The sequence below is a fragment of the Hemiscyllium ocellatum genome, chromosome 21 (genome assembly GCF_020745735.1).
Source record: "Hemiscyllium ocellatum isolate sHemOce1 chromosome 21, sHemOce1.pat.X.cur, whole genome shotgun sequence".
Lineage (NCBI taxonomy): Eukaryota > Metazoa > Chordata > Chondrichthyes > Orectolobiformes > Hemiscylliidae > Hemiscyllium > Hemiscyllium ocellatum.
This window is the reverse complement of record NC_083421.1, coordinates 56,404,139-56,430,390: the sequence shown is the minus strand read 5'-3', so window position 1 is coordinate 56,430,390 and position 26,252 is coordinate 56,404,139. Positions and strand designations below refer to the sequence as shown.

At 43.0% G+C, this 26,252-nt stretch overlaps 1 protein-coding gene across 1 annotated transcript in view; it reads right to left on the bottom strand.

Moving 5' to 3' along the window:
• Nucleotides 1–391: 391 nt before the first annotated feature.
• The window catches only part of ccdc180 (coiled-coil domain containing 180), a 33,185-nt gene continuing 7,324 nt past the window's right edge, over nt 392–26,252 (bottom strand). The window contains exons 6-14 of the mRNA XM_060841524.1: nt 23,363–23,437; nt 19,889–19,955; nt 18,264–18,408; nt 11,559–11,719; nt 10,818–10,955; nt 9,279–9,390; nt 7,875–7,974; nt 4,790–4,958; nt 392–630 (exon numbers count right to left, since the gene is read on the bottom strand). Coding sequence (XP_060697507.1) covers nt 460–630; nt 4,790–4,958; nt 7,875–7,974; nt 9,279–9,390; nt 10,818–10,955; nt 11,559–11,719; nt 18,264–18,408; nt 19,889–19,955; nt 23,363–23,437 — 1,138 coding nt within the window. The 3' untranslated portion in view covers nt 392–459. The remainder of the gene's footprint in view (nt 631–4,789; nt 4,959–7,874; nt 7,975–9,278; nt 9,391–10,817; nt 10,956–11,558; nt 11,720–18,263; nt 18,409–19,888; nt 19,956–23,362; nt 23,438–26,252) is intronic.

The window sequence follows — 26,252 nt, the reverse complement described above, 5'->3', positions numbered from 1 at the left end:
ATTCCTGATGCTGACGGGAGGATTGGTCAGGACACTGGGGAAAACTCCATTGTTCATTTTTGGAAGAGGGCCACGGGATCTCCTTTGCCAACAAGCAGAGTCCTGGCCAACCTTTAGCTTGGTTTGCAAGTCTTTTGAGTGAGACTTGAACCCACAGATGTTTGATTCAAGAGGTGATACAGCCACCCACTGAAATATGTTTACTGCTTTTCACATAGTATGACTAGTCTATGGGCTTTTAGTGTCAATGCATATATACTGTGTGATAGATTGGAAGCCTGAAACTGGTGCAGAGAGTAAATAATAATTCCTGTAATTGCAAAATGAATGCAGATGTACAGCACTAACATTGTTATGCAATGGATAATTGAAAAAGCTAATGAATCATTAAGAAAAACAAATATACATTTTATTAGTTTAGTGAATTAAAATACAACTAATGAGCAGGCATTGAGCAACTTAAAGCACAGGATCAGAAATGATACAAGGAGGGCGCACCAGGTCATAGAGCTTCATTATATTGACGACAGAATCTCTCCAGCCATTTTGCCAATTCTGAGCATTAATCAGCAGCCCCTTTGTCTCACGTTCTATCTGCGATATGTCCTGCAGAAAATGCTGCTTGTATTTCTGTTAAAAGCAGAAATTCAATAATTACAGCAAATTAAAACCGAGGAAGGGACAACAGGTAGGCTGCTTGTGTATCAGTCACCATATGTGTGTGTCAATGTGGGCATGCCTGTCACCATGTGTGTATCAGTCACCATGTGTGCGTGTCAAGGTGGACATGCTTGTCACCATGTGGGCTATCAAGGTGGGTGTGTCAGTCACCTTGTGTGTATCAAGGTGGGCATGTCAGTTGCCATGTGTGCGTGTCAGTCATCATGTGTGTGTATCAAGGTGGGTGTGTCAGTTGCCATGCATGTATGTCAGTCATCATGTGTTGCGTATAAGGTGGGCGTGTCAGTGAAATGTGTGCGTATCAAGGTGGCCATGTCCATCACCATGTGTGTGTGTATCAATGTGGGTGTGTCAATCACCATGTGTACGTGTCAGTCACCATGTGTTGCATGTCAAGGTGTGCATGTCAGTCACCATGTGTGTGTGTCAAGGTGGACGTGTCAGTCACCGTGTGTGTATGAAGGTGGGCGTGTCAGTCACCGTGTGTGTATGGAAGGTGGGCGTGTCAGTCAACGTGTGTGTCAGTCACACGAGTGTGTGTCAGGTATCATGTGCATGTCAGTCACCATTAGAGAGTGTCTGTCACCATGTGTGTGTATCAAGGTGTACGTGTCAGTCACCATGTGTGTGTGTCAGTCATCATGCGCATGTCAGTCACCATGTGTGCATGTCAATGTGGGCGTGTCAGTCACCATGTGGACGTGTCAGTCAATGTGTGCATGTCAAGGTGGGCGTGTCAGTCATCGTGTGTGCGTGTCAGTCACCATGTGTGCGTGTCAGTCACCATGTGTGCATGCCAATGTGGGCGTGTCAGTCACCATGTGGGCGTGTCAGTCAATGTGTGCGCGTGTGTGTATGTGCATATAAGTGTATGTTTGTGTCTCTGTCTGTTTATGTAAAAGTACTGGAATTGTATAGGGAGTGGGTTGAGTGTGTACCATGTATGTACAGTGAGCCCAATATTCATAAAATACATAATAACAATTGCATCTACAAAATGAATAACAGTTATTCAGCAGTAACATTCTTTGTCATGATAATCGATAAAATTAATAAATAATTGAAGGCACAAGTACACACTAATGTAGTGAACTAAAATATAATGGTCGAATCATTGTTAAGCAACTTAAAGCACAGAGCAGGAATGTTTCTGTTGGACATGTTTGGGGAAAGGTGTATCAATGTTTGATGGGTATAATAGACAAAACGTACCCAAGGCTGTTGGTCACACTGGATTGTGAGAAATCAAGCAGGGCCTTACCATTCAGGAGATCATGACTGATCTGTCCCAGGTCCCAACTCCTCTTGTGTGCCAACTCCTTATAGCCCTCAACTTCTCGATTTCTCAAAAATCTTAAATAGTTACTGATCTAGCCTCCACATCTCTGTGCAGTCAAGATCCAGACATTCACTACCCTTTCAGAGAAGGAATTCCTTTCTATCTCGGATGTAAATGAGTGTCCCCCTTTCTGTAACTAGGTCTCCTGGTTTGAGATTCCCCAACCATTCAGGAGATAAATTCACAAATATTTCCTGTCCTCAGAATCTTGAATGCTTCAATAAGAACACCATTCATTCTTCTAAACCCTAATGAATACAAACTCAAACTGCTTAGCTGTTCTTGATATGTTAACCCCTTTATCCCAGAAATCATCTTTTGAACTTCCACCAATTCCAGTTGATCCTTTTTGAAATATAGACACCAAAAGTATACACAGTACAGCCTTATCAACATCCTGTCCAATTAAACCAAAATTTCCCTATTTTGAAACTCCATCCCACTTGTAATACAGGCCAAAATTCCATTCACCTTCTTAGTTACTTGCTGCACCTGCACGCTAACATCTTGTGTTTCATGTCCAAGATCACCCAGATGCCTCTGTGTTTCCTGGTCCTCCTTTCTCCTGCTCCTATAGGTAATATAATGGAGACAGGGGAGTGCACATATCCTAAAGGAGGTCACCTGACTTCACTGTGCCCATGTAATCCAGTAGGTCCAGGCATGGAACAGAAAAACCTAATAGCTTATTTCCAGAGGAACACAGCCCTCCAGCAGCTTCGGAATTGAAGATGATCATTGCATTCCTTTAGCCTTACCAAGCTGCACTTAGTGGATAATGAATAGGCTTTTGCAAGTGTGGCTGATTTTTCCATCAATTGAGCTGAGGTAAAGTCCCAGCTGCTGGTCTCCTACAGAGTAGGAAACACAACAGCTGGAGATTAATCATGGAGTGTTCTAACCTCTGTGGTTCACTAGATCTATACTCACAGCCTTGTCCTTCTGGGCGATTACTGAGAGTTAACATTAAAGGGACCATGGAATGGCGGTGAACAGAAGGTGACCTTGCAGCCTGATGGGCCTGTGCCGATTCAGTGAAAGATCTAACAATAACTTCCACTGGCCACTGCTCCTACCACTCTTCTCTTTCGCTGGAGCACTGCAAATGTTCCCCTTCAAGTGAAAGTAAATCAAATCTTCTTTCAACATCCTTCTTGGCAATACATTCCAGAACATAACATTCTCTGTGCAAATATTTCCCTATTATTGCCTCTGCTTCCTTTGCCAATTCCTTACATTTGTAATCTCTGAAAATTGACCTTGTTTACTCTATCAAACCCCTCATGGTTTTGAACACTCTACTAAATCTCCCTTTAATCTTCTCAGCTCCAAAGAAATGACCCCAGCTTCTCCACATAACTGTAGTTTTTTTTAGTTTGCGAGGCAACTTCAGTTGGCTGGCTTGTGATGCAGAATGACTCCACCAGCGCGGGTTCAATTCCTCCGCTGGCTGAGATTACTGTGAAGAACTCTCCTTCCCAATCTCTCCCTTTGCCTGAGGCGTGCTGACCTTCAGGTGAAACCACCACCAATGTCTCTCTCTGTCATGGGACAGAGCAGCCCTATGGCCCGGTCGAACTACGGCAACCTTACCCAACCATGTCTCCCACTCAGAAGAAGGAACAAACCTGTACAAACATATGACCTTATGTCATCCCAAAAAAACACAAAGGACTGCTGATGCTGGAAAAACTCAGCAGACCTGGCAGTTTCTGGGCAAAGAAAGCAGAGGTAACATTTTGGGTCAAGTGACCCTTCTTCAGAACACTGTGTTCTGAAGAAGGGCCACTGGACCCGAAACGTAAATCTGCTTTCCCTCTACAGATGCTGACAGACATACTGAGTTTTTCCAGTAATTTCTAGTGTTGTTTCCAAAGTAACTGTTGTAATGTATAAAATCTAGCAGCCAATTTCCAGATAGCAAGACCTCACAAACAGCAAGCTGGTGATGGTCAAATAATCTGTTTCTTTCAAGCGATATTGACAGAGTGATAAATATTCCCCATAAGTGGGACGGTATGGTGGCTCAGTGGTTAGCACTGCTGCCTCACAGTGCCAGGGACCCGGGTTTGATTCCCGACTCGGACAACTGTCTGTGTGGAGTTTGCACATTCTCCCCGTGTCTGTGTGAGTTTCCTCCGGGTGCTCCGGTTTCCTCCCACTGTCCAAAGATGTGCAGGTTAGGTGAACTGACCATGCTAAATTGTCCACAGTGTTAGGTAGATTAGTCCGGGGTAAATGTAGGGGAATGGGTGGGTTGCTCTTCAGAGGGTCGATGTGGACTTGTTGGGCCGAAGGGCCTGTTTCCACACTGTAGGGAATCTAATCAAATATGGATAGAACTCCTTTTTCTTCTTCCGATATTTACTGTGGGATCTTTATGACCATCTGAGATAGCTGACAGTGCCTCAATTTCATCTCACACTTAACAAATGGCATCTCAGAAACTGCAACACTGCCTCAGTGTTAGAGTGGAATGCCAGCCTAGAGTACGTGTCTCTGGTGTTTCTGACTCAGAGGTGATGGTGTTACCCAGTGAGCTATGGTGGATGCCACCTGGAAAGTCTCAGCTGTTGCTGCTTTTGCCATTTTTCTCAGCCCGAGGAGTGGCTGGGATGTGCCAACTTACTGCCCAGTTTGTTGATGTGGGTACCCACCTGCGGAAGTATAAATTACTTCTGCTTTTTAAAGCCACAACTTGTAGAAAAATTTGCGTGCAAAGATATATGACAGCAGAAAGAAAGCAGATGAGTCAGGAATAAAGCTAACCTCGTAGGCAGAATCTCTCGCCTCAAGTATGGCCAGATCAGCCTGTACTGTCTTCACAGTTGTCACAGCCGCAGTTTCCACAAACAAAGATGCCACGGATGAGGGTCCCTGGACGTTGTATTGCCGACAACTTTCTGAAAGCTCATGGGCTGGAATTCCTGGCCATGTTCTTTAAAAAGGAATAGTGAAAATGAAAAGAAGCAATATGTCATCATGGAGATCCTCCAGCAGAACAAACGATCACATGCAATTAAAGGATGAGCAGAAAGTTCTCTGAGCACAGTTTAGATAATGAACAAGATTGACGATATTGGTGATACTTACTTTTCTATTGTTACTACATGGATAATAGTCGATGCAACGTGTCAAAGTTCCTGGTGAACTGTGCATGTTGGCCTGCAGGGTGAAGACATCAGCTTGTCGTCACTCCTCTTCCCAGGAAAGCAATCCTTGGCAATTCGCCCTGGCAAATTACCACCCCATCTCCAACCTCATGTTCCTCTCTGAAGTGCTTGAACATGTTATGGCCCGATATTCCTGCAGCTCAGTGTCTGAATCACCCAAACAGGTGTCTGTCCCCGCCACAGGACTGAAATAGCTGAAAGGGCTTCAATTCTCCCTACCTCGATCAACACAACCCTCTGGGCTGCCTGCACTCCTCTGATGTTTGAGCAGGAGTAATTTTAATGTCTACACCATTAGACTTCAGCTACCTAGGTCTTTAGCTCTGGGATTCCTCCCAAAGGTGGGTTTGAGCTGTAGGGAGAGGTTGAACAGGCTGGGGCTGTTTTCCCAGGAGCGTCGAAGGCTGAGGGTGATCTTTATAGAGGTTTATAGAATGAGAGGCACAAATAGGATAAACAGACAAGGTCTTTTCCCTGAGGCCGCAGAGTCCAGAACTAGAGGGCATAGGTTTAGGGTGTGAGGGGAAAGATATAAAAGAGACCTAAGGGGGCAACTTTTTCACACAGTGGGTGGTGCACATATGGAATGAGCTGCCAGAGGAAGTGGTGGGGGTTGGTACAATTGCAACATTTAAGAGGCATTTGGATGGGTGTATATGAACAAAGAAGGGTTTAGAGGGATATGGGCCAGGTGCTGGCAGGTGGGGCTAGATTGAGTTGGGATATCTGATCGGTATGGATGGGTTGGACCAAAGGGTCTGTTTCCATGCTGTACATTTCTATGATTCTAATTGACCTTCTCTCCTCACAGATTCTGCCTGACCTGCTGAGTATTTTCAGCATTTTCGTTATTAATTCTAGATTTCCTCGGTTTGTGGCAATATTGCTTTTCCAATCTTGTGTATAATGCCTTGAAGTGAGACCTCTCAACCTATCGTGTTCATATCACGCCTGACGTGGAAGTTTAAAGTGTTACATTGGAGGGGGATTTCTAAGCAGGAGAGGGGTGTAATTTAATAATGTTAGCAATGGGAGCCTTTTGATGAGCTCATTATTTATCCCAACACCACTCCACACGACTAGCTGTAACTCTCAGCTGTCATGTCACACAGAAGCATTGTTGGGATTGAACTCTCACACAGTGGTATGTTCCACTGAAAGTTCTAACTGTCTCTGTTTTCAGCACCTCCCCAGCCTCCCAGTAGTAGGACCCGCTTATCAGGGGCTCTATCTAAGAGTCCAATAGGGTTGAGTTGAGTTGAGTTCTGTCAGTGCACAATATAATGATGTTCACAGACTGAGGTGATTGAGGTCTGGCTACATGTCTTACTGGGGCTTGTCGTACATTGCCTGCACGGAGGCTGAGGGTGAGGCTGGTTAAGTTATGTTCTGGGACGAGTACGTACAGGTAAGTTGATTTCCAAAGAAAAGGAAAAAAGTGCTGAAAGGATTTAAGGTTGAAAACGTTGCTCAGGCAGATGCAGGAACAGACAGAAACCTAATTTCTTGACTATACAACAGCAATTATGTTTATACAGCATCTTATATCATTGTAAAGCTTCCCACCTCATAGCTAAAGAATAAGACATGAGGACAGATACTGTACAGCTATGGTACACTGCGTTCTCACTTTAAGCTTTGCTGGATGGACATGATCATGACAAAATCCATGTGATCTTCTCTACCTGCAGCCCAGCATTCAAGGACCTTTCTGTCATTCAAGTCTACATTTTTGGGTCAGTAATACGTAGTAACATGGGCTTGTATACCCTTGGGTTTAGAAGACTGAGAGGGGATATGATTGAGACATATAAGATTATTAAAGGATTGGACACTCTGGAGGCAGGAAACATGTTTCCGCTGATGGGTGAGTGCCGAACCAGAGGACACAGCTTAAAAATACGGGGTAGACCATTTAGGACAGAGATGAGGAGAAACTTCTTCACCCAGAGAGTGGTGGCTGTGTGGAATGCTCTGCCCCAGAGGGCAGTGGAGGCCCAGTCTCTGGATTCATTTAAGAAAGAGTTGGATAGAGCTCTCAAGGATAGTGGAATCAAGGGTTTTGGAGATAAGGCAGGAACACGATACTGATTAAGGATGATCAGCCATGATCATAATGATTGGTGGTGCAGGCTCGAAGGGCAGAATGGCCTACTGCTGCACCTATTGTCTATTGTCTATTGTCAATGATGGTTTCTGGACTAGGCTGTCCTAACCTCGCTCACATAGGTAGAGTGGACCGTCTCCTTGTGTGACTTTGTGTTCACATCTATGAGTTTGGGTTCAAGACGGATTGGTTGTGAAGAAGGCAAAGTCAGGAACTGTCTTCAGGTTTGGGCTTCTTTATAACTCTGTCTATTCAATATTGAGACTAAATACTACAATATATGGTTTTCAGAAATTTACCAGGCTGTAATCTTACTGTCACAGTATTAAAAGTCTATTCCATAAACTTCACCACCTAATGCTAGTTTCTAAATTTATATAGCTAGACTTTAAACTTCAGCCTAACTCTCCATGTGTGTTTTCTCTTTTTTCTTAACTCCACTCACACTGCTACTTATGTCCAGTGATGGGCAATTCCATAACATCAGTGCAAGGTTGCTGTGGGGTCCCTAAGCCCTTACACAACAGCCACAGGAGACTGTGGGACAACAGGGTAGTGAGGTTTCACGGGTTACCTGCTTTCACGGGGCACCTCATCAGTGGAAGTATTTTCCTCCTCTTGCATTGGAGGTCCAGCTCGTTTCTGCCGGATTGTTTCACCTGTTGCTTCTGGTTCTGAAATATATAAAGGACACAGAAACCACAGTCAGAAATAAAACCGAACGTTGTGGTTTCTTCAGTACGTTTGTGTGCCTTTATCTCTGGTTCATATACGTGTTAGGAGCTGGATTCACAATTGAAATTGCAACTTTAGCCAAAAAAAAGAGATGAAATCCATTTTCTGGCTGCATTCAGATTCTTGTAACCCACAGTGAAATGTAGGGGGATATAAATTCAAATTGGATCGTTGTACAAAAAGGCAGGATTGTATCTGTCACTTGTTTTACAGCTTGGTTTGATTACTCACCTTAATTGGCTCTATTGGAATTGGGTTAGTAAGTGGAGCCTTTAATGATACAAAGAAGCACAAGCTTAGTCTCATAGCCCAACATGAATTCCTACCCAAGTGGTTCAGTGTAATTTTGATTTTGTTGACAGGAAAATGGTCAGTACAGTAAGTGCTTATCTCAGAGTGGCGCTGGAAAAGCACAGCACGTCAGGCAGCATCTGAGGAGTAGAATTTTCCTGCTCCTGGGTTGCTGCCTGACCTGCTGTGCTTTTCCAGCACCACTCTGACCTAAACTCTGGTTTCCAGCATCTGCAGTCCTCACTTTTGCCCAGTAAGTGCTTATGTCAGATTGGGATCATTTTGTTGAACTCTTGGTTTTAAGTCAATTAATTGGAGGCTCAGAGCTCCACATCAGGCCTTGAATTCACATTTCAGGCTAGCAATTATCCTCCCAGATGGTTCTGTTAAATCAAGGCCCTGCCTGATGGTTTAACTGGATGTAAATATCAAAAAGGAGTTGATAGAAAATTTGCATAACATTTACCAGAAACCAGTACTGATCAGTGGTTGCTAATTTCATTATTTATGTGGGGGTCATGTTGTGTTTGTCTACATCACGTTGTCATTGCATTTCAGAGTAATTTATTACAATAAAAAGAAAGTGACAAATTCTGAGACATCCTAATGTAAGTCTAGGTACTATTACAGGGACAAAATTATAAGATTTTAATGCACAGAAGTGTGTGAATGTTTGCGTCTGTCATACCCATAATATCTCCTTTCATTCTCCATGTTTAATCTACTGCTTCCCAGTCACTTTGCTCACCTATAGATGATTCTGTGATTCTCTGGTACAGTATATGAGGAATGCTACATGCCTCAAGTTAGTTTATGTATTTGTCCGTGAGATGATGGTATGTTTTTGTGGAGCATCCTCAACATATTCCAACTGTAAGGTCACACTTTCTGACATTCTTGAAACTACTTCAGGCTAAATTAAAAATAAACCACAAAACGATCAACCACTTACGAGCAGACTGGATGTTATCGACAATGAGGAAGTTGTCATATTCCAGGAAGAGCTGTTCAGAGAGGGAGGAGAGTGCAGCCACAAAGTTCTGGGCATGTTCGAGCATACAGTTCTGTGGAAATATCAAATGATCATATTGAGAACATTTGAAAAGTGTAACAATGGGGGCATTCTAACTGAGATAGCAAAATATTCATAATGTTCATATTGCCTTAATGAGTGAGGATGAAACCAGAAAACACAAGCAAATCACTGATAAGGCAATTAGATACATTGCCCTTCGAAAAGAGTAAAAGCCATTTTTACTGCTTTGAAACTACTGCATGGTATGTGACATTGAACATGTAGAGGGCAAACCTATCTTGCATTAATCATGTAATGATCCCAGTTGATGGTAAGACTAGACAAGTCAGATCCCAGCTTGACAGACCATAAGTTTTATTTCTGAAACTTGCTTACCATGGTAGTCAGTCACTGAACATATTCAAAAGAGGCTGTTAATGTAGTTTTAACAAAAGTACAAGAAAGATTGTTATAACAAAAAGAAGAAAAAAAACGAATTAATTCACTCCAGATAAAAACTATGTCTCGAACTAAGGTCAATTATAACAATATTACTGCTACCAAAGTGGAGACTCGGGGTCAGGAACCCAATACCTGAATATCTTTCAGATCCTGACCCCAAACCACATCTTGTTGCTCAGGTGATAAAATCGTCAAATGTAAATTCCCTAGTTGGGTTAGTGACAGGTTTGGTGCCCAATTATTGACACCAAGCGTTACTAAAGGGTAGGAACTGCCTGTAATCATTGTACACAGATGACAGTCATGGCAGGGTCAGTTATTGCCTTACTCAGGAGAGGAGGCAGCACAGGTCAAATGGCCAATGTGAAGGCAAGACATAGTCTGGTCCAAAATTCCTAGGTCAGGGTCATGTTCTCCATTTAAATAACCCATACGTTTATCCCCATAGCAGTATACAAAGATGAAGGAGGCTGTTCAGCTTAGGTGCTTGACATATTGAAGCTTTCTCACCCTCCCTGACCCAGTCATAAGCAGATTACACCGTTAATTGGAGGCGAGTGGATTCCCATCTCTTCTTTTGAAAATTCAAGTGAGTCCTAGAGGCATCATGAAAACTACCACTTCATCTGAGAGTGCTATTTGCAATTTGCTTTAGCCCCCATGGGGGATTGAAAATTCCAGCCTTGATTCTGTACAGAGCCAGTCTGTGCCGTTTAGTACTGCACCAGACAATAGCCCTTACTTACCCAACTGTTGCTGGAGCCATTGGCATACATTATATGTTGTAAACCTAGTGTGATCATGCATATTTCATTTCACTTCTTTTCCTTTAACAGAACACAGTATCGTGAAAGACAAAGCAGAAAACAATTGGTTCGGGTACAGTTTCATTCCTAAAGAACACCACTGAAGGTTTTAAGGTTGGTTACCTATCACTGATTCTCTGCTATAATTGGAGAGAATGAATTGAAGGCTGTTAAGATCCAATAGTAGGATTTTTAATTGCTTTCTTGCCTTCTGATCCTTTGCATTTCTATTGATCTCTGTGAACTCAGCATTCTGCCTTGCCTCCTCCTCTTCGCACAAACGCTCCAGCACCTCTGCATTGTTGGGGTGACCCAAAATTGGTCGTAACCTGTGCTTGTTCTCAGTCTAATGCAAAGAAATAAGGGAAAATAAACACATTGGGCACATCCAATCGTTCCATATGTAATACATTCAAATTTATTTTCTATCCCCGTTTTTGTGAGCTTTTGTGAGAATGCGGAATTAAACACTAATAGTCTGGGCACACAGCCAAAAACAACAATTTTAAAAAGTTGAAAGACCATGACAAAAGATGTGAAATACACCTCTTATTATAACTACACTTTGTGAGGCACCTTAGAATTAACTGTTGATAACTAAATCTGTTGTGTCTTGGAGCTACAGCCTTCTTCAAAACCATGCTGGTTTAATGTATATCTGAGAGGGCAGACAGGGTCTCAATTTAACATCACATCTGAAAGACAGCACCTCTGATAGTACGGGTTTCCCTCAGGTTCTGCATGAAATGACAGCCCAGATTTTTATATTCAAGTTCAGAATATCATAAAGAGGTATGAATATGTGGAGGCCAGGGTTGTGGTGCTGTGAAGCAGCTAGACTGGGAATATTGTCACTGACTGAAGAGCATGAGAGAAATAAATGACTGACTGTCTCTAAAAGAAATGAGACACCAGGTAATGATATGAATGTTTCATTTTGCCATTTTACCTTGGTGTTCTCCAGTTGATTGAATTTTTCCCTGAATGTGGAGCGTTTTTCTGCCAAGACCTTTGTGATCAAGTCCAAGTGCTGCTTGAGAACCTCTTCAATAAGGAATGGAGGCACAGAGGAGACCAACTCTTCAAATATCTTTAATTGCTCTCTGAACTCTGAAAGAACAATCACACTTGATAGAAACTAAACAAAGGTTTTGAGTTTATTGCAGTGAGAAATGAAATCATATTTCATTTCTCCCAAGTGGGAGAGTTGCCAGGAAAATTCACTCTGTATGTCTTTAACTAGTTTAATTCGAGGATAGGGAGTGAAAGATAAGGACAAACTTTCAAAGTTAGGAAAAGAATGGCTGTGTTGGTGGATCCAAGAGTGGAAATTTGGAGAACTCCAAAGGCAACAGTAGGGAAGTGAGAATGGGAGACACGGTAGTTGCTTACCCTGACAAATAAAAATGGAATCAGGCAAGGACTATCCCACCCACGCATTGGAGATGGATGATGTGGTCAAATTTGTCAAAATGTTACAGAAGGATCACCCTCACTGTATTTACAACCATTGGGAAAGTGCTTTCAGAATTGATGCTCAAGCAAACTGTATCCAATAATTCCTTTCTTTAAGGAGAATGGCAGGAGCCAAGAGAAAAATGGATAAGGAAAATATTTCACCTTATTTATAGAAAATGAATGAATGGGCATGTTAATTCAATGATCAGAAGTATAAATAATTGATAGCAATCCAAAAGATAATGGGGAAGGAATGAAGTTAAATGGAAGTAAATTTCATTATTGTAATATTGCCGTCATGTAAATTTTATGATGAAGCTATTCCTGATAATTCAACATCATGGATACCTTCTACAGACTTGTTTGACTTCAGCCAAACTGAGGCTGAGGCCTTTACAATTCCACTTGAAACAAGCGCCTAAGTGTTGACCATCCTTTCAGGCCGTGTTCCAGAAGGTTCCGTCCTGTCAGAAGCTGCTGGACAACAACAGGCCAGGAAGTCGCTGGAGCTGGAGAAAGTGATAGGGAAGTAGGGGTCTCGGCCATGAAAACTGGGAATGTTTTTGGAAGGGGGAGTTGAGAGATTAGAGTCAGAGAGAAAAAGGTACCAAGGCAAGAAAAAGGAATGTCTTACAGCCACTTCTACTGCTCTTACCCTTGTCCTCATTTACACCAGATTGTGGCATATGGTGGGTCTCTACCCCTAAGCCATGAGGCAAACTATCCAGGTCTTCTTGTTGAGAGAACAACCAATATTCTCACCTGCTGGGAAGGCTGGTAATTGAGCCAAAAACAGGGTGACGCCCAAAAATGGTTGTGAATTGAGCACTGAAGGGCCTTAAATGGTGATAGGTCAGGAAGCTCATACATATACATTCCTGCCCAGAACTTGACTATTGAGGTGGCAGGAAGGAGCTGGGTATCTCTTTGGTGTCAACCCCGCTTTCATTTACCCTTTCAGTCACCTAGTCTCTAGGGAGACAAATCCCTTGTCCGCCAATGCCCTCAGAGAATGAAGGAAAATGAGAGAAAACGAAACTATGAAAATGGTTTTCTTTTTCTTAACTGCTTTCCCTTAACAACTGAACCAAGGCAAGCTCTGAACATAAATAATACATAATACCGTACAGAAATCATAATGTCCTTGATGATTAATGTTCATATTATCTCTGAGATAAGTATTTCATATAGTCAGAGATGTACAGAGCCTCTGATCCTACTTGTCCACATATCCCATTGATCTAGTCTCATTTGCCAGCATTTGGCCCATAGAATCATCGAATCCCTACAGTGTGGAAACAGGCCATTTGGCCCAATATGTCCACACCGACCCTTCGAAGAGTAACCCACCCAGACCCATTACCCTCCCCTATTGCTCTACTTTTTCACTGACTAATGCACCTAACCTACACGTCCCTGAACACTACGGGCAATTTAGCATGGCCAACTCACCTGACCTGCACATCTTTGGACTGTACGAGGAAACCGGAGCACCCGGAGGAAACCCACGCAGAAACAGGGAGAATGTGCAAACTCCACACAGTCAGTCACCCGAGGCTGGGTTGAACCTGGGTCCCTGGTGCTGTGAGGCTAACCACTGAGCCACCGTGCTGCCCATATCCCTCTAAACTCTCCCTATTCATATACCCATCCAGATGCCTTTTAAATGTTGTAATTGTACCAGCCTCCACCACATCCTCTGGCAGCTCATTCCATATTTGCACCACTCTCTGCGTGAAAAGGTTGCCCCTCAGGCCCCTCTTAAATCTCTCCCCTCACACGTTAAACCTATACTCTCTAGTTTTGGACTCTCCTATCCTGGGAAAAAGACCATGGATAGTCACCCTATCCATGCGCCTCATGATTCTGTACACCTCTGTAAGGTCACCCCTTGGCCTCTGAAATTCCAGGGAAATTAGCCCCAGCCTGCTCAGGGTCTCCCTATAGCTCAAATCTCTCCAATCCCGGCAACATCCTTGTCAATATTTTCTGAACCCTTTCAAGTTTAAAAACATGTTTACTACAGTAGAGAGACCAGAGCTGAATGCAGTATTCTAAAAGTGCCCTCATCAATGTCCTGGACAGCCGCATCATGACATCCCAGCTCCTATACTCAATGCACTGACCAATGAAGACAAGCGTGCCAAATGCATTCTTCACCAACCTTGGCTACCTGTTCACTTTCAAATAACTATTCACTTGCACCCCCAGTCTCTTTGTTTGGCAACACTCCCCAGGGTCCTCCCATTGACATAAGCCCTGCTCTTGGTTTGCCTTATCAAAATTCAATACCTCACATTTGTCTAAATTAAACTCCATTTGCCACATCTCATCCCATTGGCCCATCTGATCAAGGTCCCGTTGTCTTCTGAGGTAACCTTCTTCGCTGTCAACTACACAACAAATTTTGGTGTCATCTGCAAATTTAATAACCATACCTCCTACAGTCACATCTGAAGCATTTATATAAATGATGAAAAGCGGTGGATCCAGCAGCAATCCTTGTGACACACCGCTGGTCACAGGCCTCCAGTGCAAAAAACAATTCACCATCACTAGCCTCTATCTCTTACCTTCAAGCCAATTTTGTATCTTTTTGGGAAGCTCTCCCTGGATTCCATGTGATCTAATCTTACTAACCAGTCTACCATGCAGAACCATGTTGAATGCCTTGCTGAAGTCCATACAGATAATGTCCACTGCTCTGCCTTCATCAACCTTCGCCTCTTCAAAAAACTCGATTAAGTTAGTGAGATATGATTTCCCACACACAAAGCCATTTTGACTATCCCTAATTAGTCTTTGCCTTTCAAAATACATGTAAATCCTGTCCCTCAGGATTCCCTCCAACAACGTGCCCACCACCAATGTCAGGTGCACAGTCTATAGTTCCTGCCTTTTCCTTACCACCTTTCTTAAATAATGGCACCACATTATCCACCCTCCATCCTGGCAACTCACCCATGGCTATTGATGATACAAATATCTCAGCAAGGGGCTAGCAATCTTTGCAGAGGGTTTCCTTTGCAAGTCTGTGAGAGTGTTGTCCTGAGCTGGTGATCGACGATGCCCTCCACTGTATCTCCTCCACTTCCCGCTCCTCCGCCCTTCAGCCCCGCCCCTCCAACCGCCACCAGGACAGAACCCCACTGGTTCTCACCTACCACCCCACCAACCTCCATAAACAGCGTATCATCCGCTGTCATTTCCGCCACCTCCAAACGGACCCCACCACCAAGGATATATTTCCCTCCCCTCCCCTATCAGCGTTCCGCAAAGACCACTCCCTTCGTGACTCCCTCGTCAGGTCCACACCCCCCACCAACCCAACCTCCACTCCTGGCACCTTCCCCTGCAACCGCAAGAAATGCAAAACTTGTGCCCACACCTCCTCCCTTACTTCTCTCCAAGGCCCCAAGGGATCCTTCCATATCCACCACAAATTCACCTGCACTTCCACACACATCATCTATTGCATCCGCTGCACCCGATGTGGCCTCCTCTATATTGGGGAGACAGGCTGCCTACTTGCGGAACGTTTCAGAGAACACCTCTGGGACACCCGGACCAACCAACCCAACCGTCCCGTGGCTCAACACTTCAACTCCCCCTCCCACTCCACCGAGGACATGGAGGTCCTTGGACTCCTCCATCGCCAGACTATTACAACATGACGGTTGGAGGAAGAGCGCCTCATCTTCCGCCTAGGAACCCTCCAACCACAAGGGATGAACTCAGATTTCTCCAGTTTCCTCATTTCCCCTCCCCCCCACCTTGTCTCAGTCAAATCCCTCGAACTCAGCACCGCCCTCCTAACCTGCAATCATCTTCCTGACCTCTCTGTTCCCACCCCACTCCGGCCAATCACCCTCACCTTGACCTCCTTCCACCTATCGCATCTCCAACGCCCCTCCCCCAAATCCCTCCTCCCTACCTTTTATCTTAGCCTGCTGGACACACTTTCCTCATTCCTGAAGAAGGGCTTATGCCCGAAACATTGAATCTCCTGCTCCTTGGATGCTGCCTGACCTGCTGCGCTTTTCCAGCAACACATTTTCAGCTAGCAATCTTTGCTCTAGCTTCCTACAAATATCTGAGATATTGATCAGCCGTGGGGATTTATCTACCTTTATGCATTTTAAGACAACCAGCACCTCCTCTTCTGTAATATGGTCACTTTGCAAGAATCACGATATTTTCCTGATGAAGGGCTTATGCCTGAAACATCAACTCTCCTGCTCCTCGAATGCTGCCTTGCCTGTGTTTTTCCAGCGCCACACTTTTTGACTCTGATCTCCAGTATCTGTCACCTTCACTCTCTCCCATCACTTATTTCCCCAAGTTCCCTAGCTTCCATGTCCTTCTCCACAGTAAATATTAACACAAAATATTTGTTTATTATCTCATCCATCTCCTGTGGTTCCACACACAGCCAGCCCTGTTGATCTTTAAGAGGCTCAATTCTCTCCATATTTACTCTTTTGCCCTTAATGTATTTGTAGAAGCTCTCTGGATTCTCCTTAACCCTATTTGCCAAAGTTATCTCATGTCCCTTTTTGCCCTCCTGAGTTCCCTCTTAAGTACAGTCCTACTGCCTTAATAATCTTCTGGTGAGTCATTTAATCCCTGCTGTCTATAGCTGTCATATGAATCCTTTTTCTTGACTAAAACCTCAATTTTTCTAGTCATCCAGTATTCCCTACACCTACCAGACTTGCCCTGCGCACTAACAGGAACATGTGTATCTGGACTTCTATTATCTCAGTTTTGAAGGTCTCCCACTTTCCAACCACCCTTTACCTGCAAATAGCCTCTCCTGATCAACTTTTGAAAGTTCCTTTTCAAATACAGTTAAAATAGGCTTTACTTCAATTTTGAACTTGAACTTTTAGATCCAGCCTATCCTTTTCCATCACTATTTGAAAACTTAATAGAATTATGATTACTTGCCCCAAAGTGTTCCCTCACTGACACCTCAGTCACTTGTAAAAAGTGAGGACTGCAGATGCTGGAGATCAGAGCTGAAAATATGTTGCTGGTTAAAGCGCAGCAGGTCAGGCAGCATCCAAGGAACAGGAAATTCGACGTTTCGGGAAGGGCTTATGCCCGAAACGTCGAATTTCCTGATCCTTGGATGCTGCCTGACCTGCTGCGCTTTAACCAGCAACATATTTTCACCTCAGTCACTTGTCCTGCCTTATTTCCCAAAAGGTCACGTTTTGCTCCTGTGGTGTAGGTACTTGCACGTTTCGAATTAGAAGATTTTCTTGTACACACTTAACAAATTTCTTTCCATCCAAGTCCTTTAAACTATGGCAGTCCCAGTCTATGTTTACAAAGTTAAAATCCCCTACCATTTATTTTTACAGATAACGGAGATCTCCTAAAGGGTTCAGAGGTGATTTACTAGGATGTTGCCTGGTATGGAGGAAAGGTCTAATGAGGAAAGGCTGATGGACTTGAGGCAGTTTTTGTTACAGAGAAGGTGATTGAGAGGTGACTTAATTGAGATATATAAGATAATCAGAGGGCTAGATAGGATGGACAGTGAGTGCCTTTTTCCTTGGATGGTGATGGCTAGCACGAGGGGACATAGTTTTAAATTGAGGGGCGATAGATATAGGACAGATGTCAGAGGTGGTTTCTTTACTCAGTGTAGTAGGGGAATGGAATGCCCTGCCTGCAACAGTAGTAAACTTGCCAACTTTAAGGGCACTTAAATGATCATTGGATAACCATATAGATGAAAATGGAGCAGTTTCAGACAGATAGGCTTCAGATTGGTTCCACAGGCTATATTGAGAGCCGAAGGGCTGTACTGAGCTGTTATGTTCTAAGGTCTATATTTGCTTCTCAATTTCCCGCTGACTATTGGGGGCCTATAGTACAATCCCAATGAGGTGATCATCCTTTTCTTATTTCTAAGTTCCACCCATGTAACTTCACTGGATGTTCTCCCAGGAATATCTTCCTTAAGTACAACTGTAATATTATCCTTAACCAAAAATGCTGCTCCCCTTCTCTCCTGACTCCCTTTCTCTCCTTCCTACAGCATCCATCGCCTGGAACATTAACTGTTAGTTCTGCCCCTCCCTGAGCCATGTCTCTGTAATAGCTTTGATATCCCAGTCCCATGTTTCTTTGTATAGTTGGTTAAATTAGATTGATAAAACTTTAATTTAACTTTTTCTGTTACCTTGCAGACAGTTGCTGTGGTAGATATCAGCCTGAACTTGATATGATAGCATCCTTTGAGTCAGCTCATCCATGCACTGGTCAAATGTGTCCTTCAGATATTCCGCACGGTAGACTGGATGTCGCTCCTTCTTTTTGTAATAGTCCTGATGCAGGTTAAGAAATCACATTTATTTATACTGTCTTTGAGTCTAAAAGAGAAATGATACATATGAAACTGTTCAATATTATATATGTATCATAGCAGTTAGTGGAAGAACTTATGTATAATAAAAACCACCTATCCAGTAAGGTCACTTAATAACAAAATAAGCGTCAGAAAGGCATTTTGAAGATCGAGCCTGTTCTTCCTGTTGACCACTTCCAATTCACCCAGCTGAGGACTATACATCCATTGACTTGACTTGCCTACATATGTATTCCATACCCAAAGCATTCATGGTCCTGGCTGTAATTGTGGCTTTACCATGACACCAGGAAGGGTACTTATACAAGTATATGAATAAGAAGTCAGGTTGGGACACTTAGTCCCTCTGACCTGCTGCATGATTGCAATTTCAAATCCTTTCCTGCCTGTTTCTGATAGCCTTCCACCCCTTTGTTTATGAAGAATCTAACCAGCTCCGCCTTAAAATATGGAAAGACTCTGCTCCCACTGTCTTTTCAGGGAGAGAGTTCCAAACACTCGTGACCCCAGAGAAAACATTTTCTTCATCTATGTTTTAAATGAGTGGCCTCTTCTTTTTAAACAATGACCTCCCATTCTAGATTCTCTATTCCTGTACCTTCAAGTTGACCCTTTAAAGAAGGCTGGTGGTTGCATATAGACAAGGATTTCCTCAATACAGGCAGCCTGGTCCCAGCTGAGCTCAGGTTAACACTATTTTTTGCAAAAAAGAGGCACTAGCCATCTTATTTACATCTACATTGGGCCTAATGGCTGTTACCAGCATGAGCCCTGGACACCCATTGCTTTACCTGTACTGATATTCCGGGTGGAAAATACCAATGACTTGTACCTCGAGTGCTGTCAAGAATGGAAGCAGGCTAGGTGGATCGCATTGACCACGAGATCCCCAATTGGTGTTGTTAACCTGGGCCCTGGCCAACAGATATAAACAGGAGATTCAGAAGGTCTCCTCAGTCTAGGGACTGGCTCTGAGCTGGCTGGTCAGAGCCCATGTACTGTGCACTTGTAAATAAAGGGTGACTTGGTGACAGGATACTGGCCTCTGTGGAGTTATTTCGAGTGCCCATTTAGCTCATTAGAACAAGGTTTGGTGTCATCCAAATCCCCTAGGCATCACATTAAGAAAGGTCATGTCAGACCGAAATACTGTTCACATGATGGAACTGAAAGGAGACAGACAGAAAAACAAATGACAAGGGTGTGGAGGTTATTTATAAAATGCTGAATCCAACAGCCATAAGTGAATGGCAGAGCAGGCCCAGTAGCCTAATTCTGCTCTTATATGTTACAAACTTACAAACTAGAAGGAGCTTGAGAGGCTGTATTGTCTGATGTTCTTACTATACAACATGATATGTAAATGTACATTGCAAAGGAGAAATCATGGCACAGTGCTAACTCTTTTATTGCATGCAAAGAACAAAATAATTGCTCACCTCAGCAACAGCCAGTAAAGCATTAGTATTCTCCCACAAAATGAATGTTATTGATCCTTTAAATTGGCTGAAAAAAAAATGATCCACATTAAAGTTTCACACATAATAGTAAGGTGTGGTTAGCATTGTGAACAGTACCTCATAAGTGTTCACTGGGAGTGCTTATTACAGATGGGCAAAAGTCTCCATTTAAAGTCTGGTTGAAGATTTGTAGCTCGGGTGTCTGTTGTTGTGGTTCTGTTCGCCGAGCTGGAAGTTTTTGCTGCAAACGTTTCGTTCCCTGGCTAGGGAACATCATCAGTGCTATTGGAGCCTCCTGTGAAGCGCTGCTTTGATGTTTCTTCCGGTATTTATAGTGGTTTGTTCATCATCAGGAATACACACATAGACAAAGAAGAAACCATGGTATCATTCGACGTGACGGCACTGTTCACATCAATTGACAAAACCCTAGCCAGAGAAACAATAGCCAACCTACTGGACATACATAACAGAACACAGGAGGCCGAACCTATCAACAAGGACGGCATACTTAAACTACTAGACCTGTGCCTCACCACACACTTTACATTCAACAACCAGATATACGAACAAATCAACGGAACACCCATGGGATCACCAATCTTGGGACTCATAGCAGAGGCAGTTATGCAAAGGTTAGAACATACAGCCCTACCACAAATCCAACCCAAACTCTGGATCAGATACGTTGATGACACCTTTGTAATCATCAAAAACACAGAAATAGAAAAAACACACCGAATCATCAACGCCACACTCACAGGAATACGATTCACGAGAGAAGAGGAAAAGGATAGCCAACTCCCATTCCTAGACGTGTTAGTAGAGAGAACACCCAACGGAGAATTCACCACAAGGGTACACAGGAAACCAATACACACAGACCAAGTCCTAAACTATGAAAGTAACCACCCCAACACACACAAACGAAGCTGCATCAGGACACTATTCAAAAGAGCCACAACACACTGCAGTACACCAGAACTGCGAAAAGAGGAAGAGGAACACCTATACAAGGTATTGGCCAAAAACGGATACCCACGCAACTTTATCACCAGATGCCTAAGAGATAGACCACGGAACGAGGACATGCCACAACCAAAAGGACTAGCCACACTACCATACGTCAGGAGCATCTCAGAACTGACAGCCAGACTACTGCGACCCTTAGGACTCATAACAGCACACAAGCCAACTTCCACACTCAGACAACAACTCACTAGAATAAAGGACCCACTAGCCAGCACGAGCCAAACTAACGTAGTTTACAAAATACCATGCAAGGACTGCACAAAACACTATATAGGACAAACAGGAAGACAGCTAACAATCCGCATCCATGAACACCAGCTAGCCACAAAACGACACGACCAGCTATCCCTAGTAGCCATACACTCAGACAACCAGGAACATGAATTTGACTGGGAAAACACTACCATCATAGGACAAGCCAGACAGAGAACAGCCAGGGAATTCCTAGAGGCATGGCATTCATCCACAAACTCCATTAACAGACACATGGACCTGGACCCCATATACAAACCACTACAGCTGAAACTGACACCCGGAAGCGGCAAGAACATCCATCAAAAGACACATCGACCTGGACCCCACATACAAACTACTACAGCTGAAACTGACACCCGGAAGCGGCAAGAACAAACCACTATAAATACCGGAAGAAACATCAAAGCAGCGCTTCACAGGAGGCTCCAATAGCACTGATGATGTTCCCTAGCCAGGGAACGAAACGTTTGCAGCAAAAACTTCCAGCTCGGCGAACAGAACCACAACAAAAGTCTCCATTTCGGAACACAGGAACCTAGGAACAGGAGTAGGCCATTCAGCCCCTCAAGTCTGTTCCATCATTCAGTGAGATCATGACTGATCTGTGGCCTAATTCCTCTGGTCCATGTTCCTTTTTAGTTTTGCTTAACAAAGAAGGATCTTTCTCAGAATTAAAAAGTAACAACTGATCCAGCATCTGCTGCTTTTTGTGGAAGAGAGTGCCAAAACATCTACCACTCTTTGTGTGTAGAAATGCTTCCTAAGATCTCTCCTAAACAGTCTCAGATTATGCCCCTAGTTCAAAACTCCCCAACCAGTGGAAATAGTTTATCTTTTACTACGCTGTCTTTTCCTGTTGATATCTTCAAGATTTCAATAATATTACCCTTACTTAAAGGGTGGCACGGTGGCACAGTGGTTAGCACTGCTGCCTCACAGCGCCAGGGACCTGGGTTCAATTCCCGCCTCGGGCGACTGACTGTGTGGAGTTTGCACGTTCTCCCCGTGTCTGCGTGGGTTTCCTCCGGGTGCTCTGGTTTCCTCCCACAGTCCAAAGATGTGCGGGTCAGGTGAATTGGCCATGCTAAATTGCCCGTAGTGTTAGGTAAGGGGTATATGTTGGGGTATGGGTGGGTTGCGCTTCGGCGGGTCGGTGTGGACTTGTTGGGCCGAAGGGCCTGTTTCCACACTGTATGTAATCTAATGTAATCTAATCTAATTAACATTCTAAATTCTAAAGAAAACAGGCCTAACTTTTCTAATCTCTGCTCATAACTTAATGCCTGAAATTTAAGTATCATTCTTTAAACCTACATTGTACTGCCTTCAAAGCCAATTTATTCTTTCTAAGGTGTGGTGCCCAATCATATGAAGGCCTGATGCTGGTGGAATTTACCACTACTTCAGTCCCTTTCCTGAAAAACCTTGACAAACCCATGGTAATGGACCTAGATTGTTGTGGAAGTTTAAATGGGTCCCAGATGATTGTCCAAGCTCAGGATTTGTTTGGATTACAGGTGAACAATCCTTTAAATACCTCCACACTGGATTTTTAAGGTACTGACAGTGGCATGAGCATGGTCTATTTTATCTAACAGGTTTGACCCTCCAAGTTCCTCTCACCATTGTACACCGCTTTCTCAACAACCAGTTTGGCACACTTGGTAAGATAGTAAGATGAATAGTAAAGGGACGAGTTGAGATGTTAACAAGGTTTTTAACAGACAATAATCCCCCTTAATTGGGAACCAGCCACTGCCCAGTGAAAATCTTTCCACACTATTTGTTAAAAGTCTAAAAGACGAAGTGGGATGCTCCTGATGTTAAGATAATCCTCACTGGACTTCTCTGTCACAAACCTTGACATAGCCCACATTGCTCAGAGTACTAAAAGCTTCAGCCCAGACTCCAGAGGTTGGGATTGTTTCCGAGAAATAATGATGGCAAACACTAACACGTTTACATTGATTGTTACAGCAAAATCTGGGCCATTCAGGTAACAAGGAATAGATAGGAATATACTACAGGAGATGAAATGCAACCAAGCAGCATTGGAGCATGAAACTTGTTAAATTATCTTCTCAGTTCATACGACTAACAGAAAGCAACAAGCTTGTAATTACTTATTACAAAAATACATCACTAGCATTTTTATATTTTACTTACTCAGATTCTTCTACTGTTTCTCCAAAAACTTGATATTTTGGGTCAAAACGGTTTATCTTGGAATATTTGACTGCACTGTAAAATTAGAGATGTTTAGTTGTGGTTCTTCTCTGACCTTTTACCATAGTGAATATGTTAGCTAACTGAGATATCAAACACAGAATAGTCAAAACAGAACAAACCATTTTGCAAATAAACCCGAAGGAAGGAATTCGGGATTAAATTATAACCTACAGTTAGTACTGCAGTTTAGTGAGGCACAGAATCTATAAAATCACTGGAGATTCTGTGAAATTCACCAATGAAAATTAAAGTCTTTCAATTACTTTAGGAGACTCTGGCAAGTTTTAACCCTCTGACAATGCAGTTGATGTAAAAGGTACAATTCAGTGTGGACCGACCATATTGCTGAAGTAATAATTTCACAATTGGCTAACAATTGGGTCAAAATAGGAAATGTTTGGATTAACAGACATGTACCTATATTCCAACAAAAATCCCAAATCACAGATTTAAATTTATATGATGCTATATCAAGTTGATAAGTCACAAAGTGCTTCACACAATCAACTATTATGGCAGTCTACTGATTTGTCACATAGAATAGAGCCAGGAGTCAGGGAAGAAGGGAATGAAAATAAAAATGGGGAAAGGAAATGAAAGGATAATGGGTAAGTAGGAAAAGTAAAGTTGAGGCCACGATTAGATCAGACATGATCTTATCGAAAGGCAGAGCAGATTTTACAAGCCAAATGACTAATTATTGATAAAACTACCATGTGAGTTGGAATTTCCAAATTAAGAATAATGGCTGGTGGCTAAGGTGAATAAACAATTTGCTGCTGATATCATTCCTGGTCTGTTTATCCTGGCTCAGAGTGGGCAAAGGCAGTAGGTTAAACAGGAGATATTTCACAGAATCACAGAATTGTTACAGTGCGGGAGATAATTACATCCTAAGATGGGTTTCTGATTGTCATGTGCATCAGCTATATTGGCTGTTCAAAAATATCTGCAGTATCTTCTGCATTAATCTCAGACCAATCACAGTGATTGAAGCAATTTCAGCAGCAACACTGAAATCAGGATTCGTTAAGAGAAAATCACAACTCCCTGGTGGTATGTGCTCTTCGATGCCAGAGTTTTGTTCAGTATTTTGTTCATGGGGTTTTTGATAGAGGAGCTCAATTCACAGCTGCTATCAGAAATCCTGAAGAATTATTTATTTCAAAGGCATCAGTTACCAATTAACAAAGTTGTTCTCTGTTTGAAATCATTTATTTAAAAATTAATTACTTATTAATTCAAAAATTAATGATAAACTATTTTTCCTTAAACATTGCTTAAAAAGAGGTACAAATCAAAGTGCTTATAAAATGCAAGAAAACAAACATTGAAAAGGAACACAGAATGAGAAGAAGTTGCTAATTGGTTTATAGAGTCATAGAGTAATAAAGCAAAGAAACATTCCCTTTGGTCCAAACAGTCCATGTTGATCATAATCCCAAACTGAACTAATCCCAGCTCCTGGCCCACGTCCCTCCAAATCTTTCTAATTTATGTACTTATCTAGGTCTCTTTTAAATGTTTTAAAACGTGCCTGCATCCAACACTTCCTTTGGGAGTTAATTCCACATGCGAACCACCCTCTGTCTTTTCAAAATCTCTCTCCTCTCATCTTTAAACTATGCCCCCTAGTCATGAAATACCCCATCCTAGGGTAAAGACATCTACCATTAACCCTATCTCCACCACTCATTACTTTTGCTTCTTTTTCGACTCTGTAAGGTCACCTCTCAATCTCCTATGCTCTTAGTGTTTCTTGACAACTCAAACCTTCCACACCTGGCAACAACCTAATAAATCTCTTCTGAATCTGCTTTAGCTTAATAATATCCATCCTATAACAGTAGGCCATGGTTGGCATGGAGATGCAACTGGATCTGTTAACAATCTGAGCTAGTCGATTAACCTCAGACTGGGCAGATAGATTTTGTGTTCATTAGATTAGATTAGATTACTTACAGTGTGGAAACAGGCCCTTTGGCCCAACAAGTCCACACCGACCCGCCGAAGCGCAACCCACCCATACCCCTAACACTACGGGCAATTTAGCATGGCCAATTCACCTGACCCGCACATCTTTGGAATGTGGGAGGAAACCGGAGCACCCGGAGGAAACCCACGCAGACACGAGGAGAACGTGCAAACTCCACACAGTCAGTCGCCTGAGTCGGGAATTGAACCCGGGTCTCAGGCGCTGTGAGGCAGCAGTGCTAACCACTGTGCCACCGTGCCGCCCAAAGGTGTTACACTCACCTTCAATGAGTCATTACTGAGAAAACAATTGCTGCAACTTGTTTTTCCACAATAAATTAAAGTGCTGCAGATTAAAGGGGCATTATGAAAGAAGGGATCCTTTAATTTTTGTTTTATTATTTTTGTACTAACTAAAAAAGATACCGAAGCTGGATCATATGGGCAGAAGGCTACTTGACTTTCTTGGAAAATGGGGGCTGGAGATCACATGAAGAAACTTCCAGCAACACATGCAAACTGCTCTGGCAGCCCAAGCAGTGTGTGTCACCAAGAAGACAGGGCAATCACCAAAGCTTGTTTGACAGCACTTTCCAAAACCTCAACCTCTACCACCTCGAGGAACAAGAGCAGCTGACACATGGGAGCATCACTATCTGCAAGTTCTCCAAACCACATCCCATCCTGACTTGGAACTTTATCGCTGTTCTCACACTCTTATGCTTAAATAATTATTTTTTGAAATACCCTCATTTCCCACTGGACTGGCCACGCTTTTAGCGAAGAGAGTCAATACCCACTGAGATCAATTACCTTCTTCTGCTAAAGATTTGGAGGCTTCAAAGGGATTTGC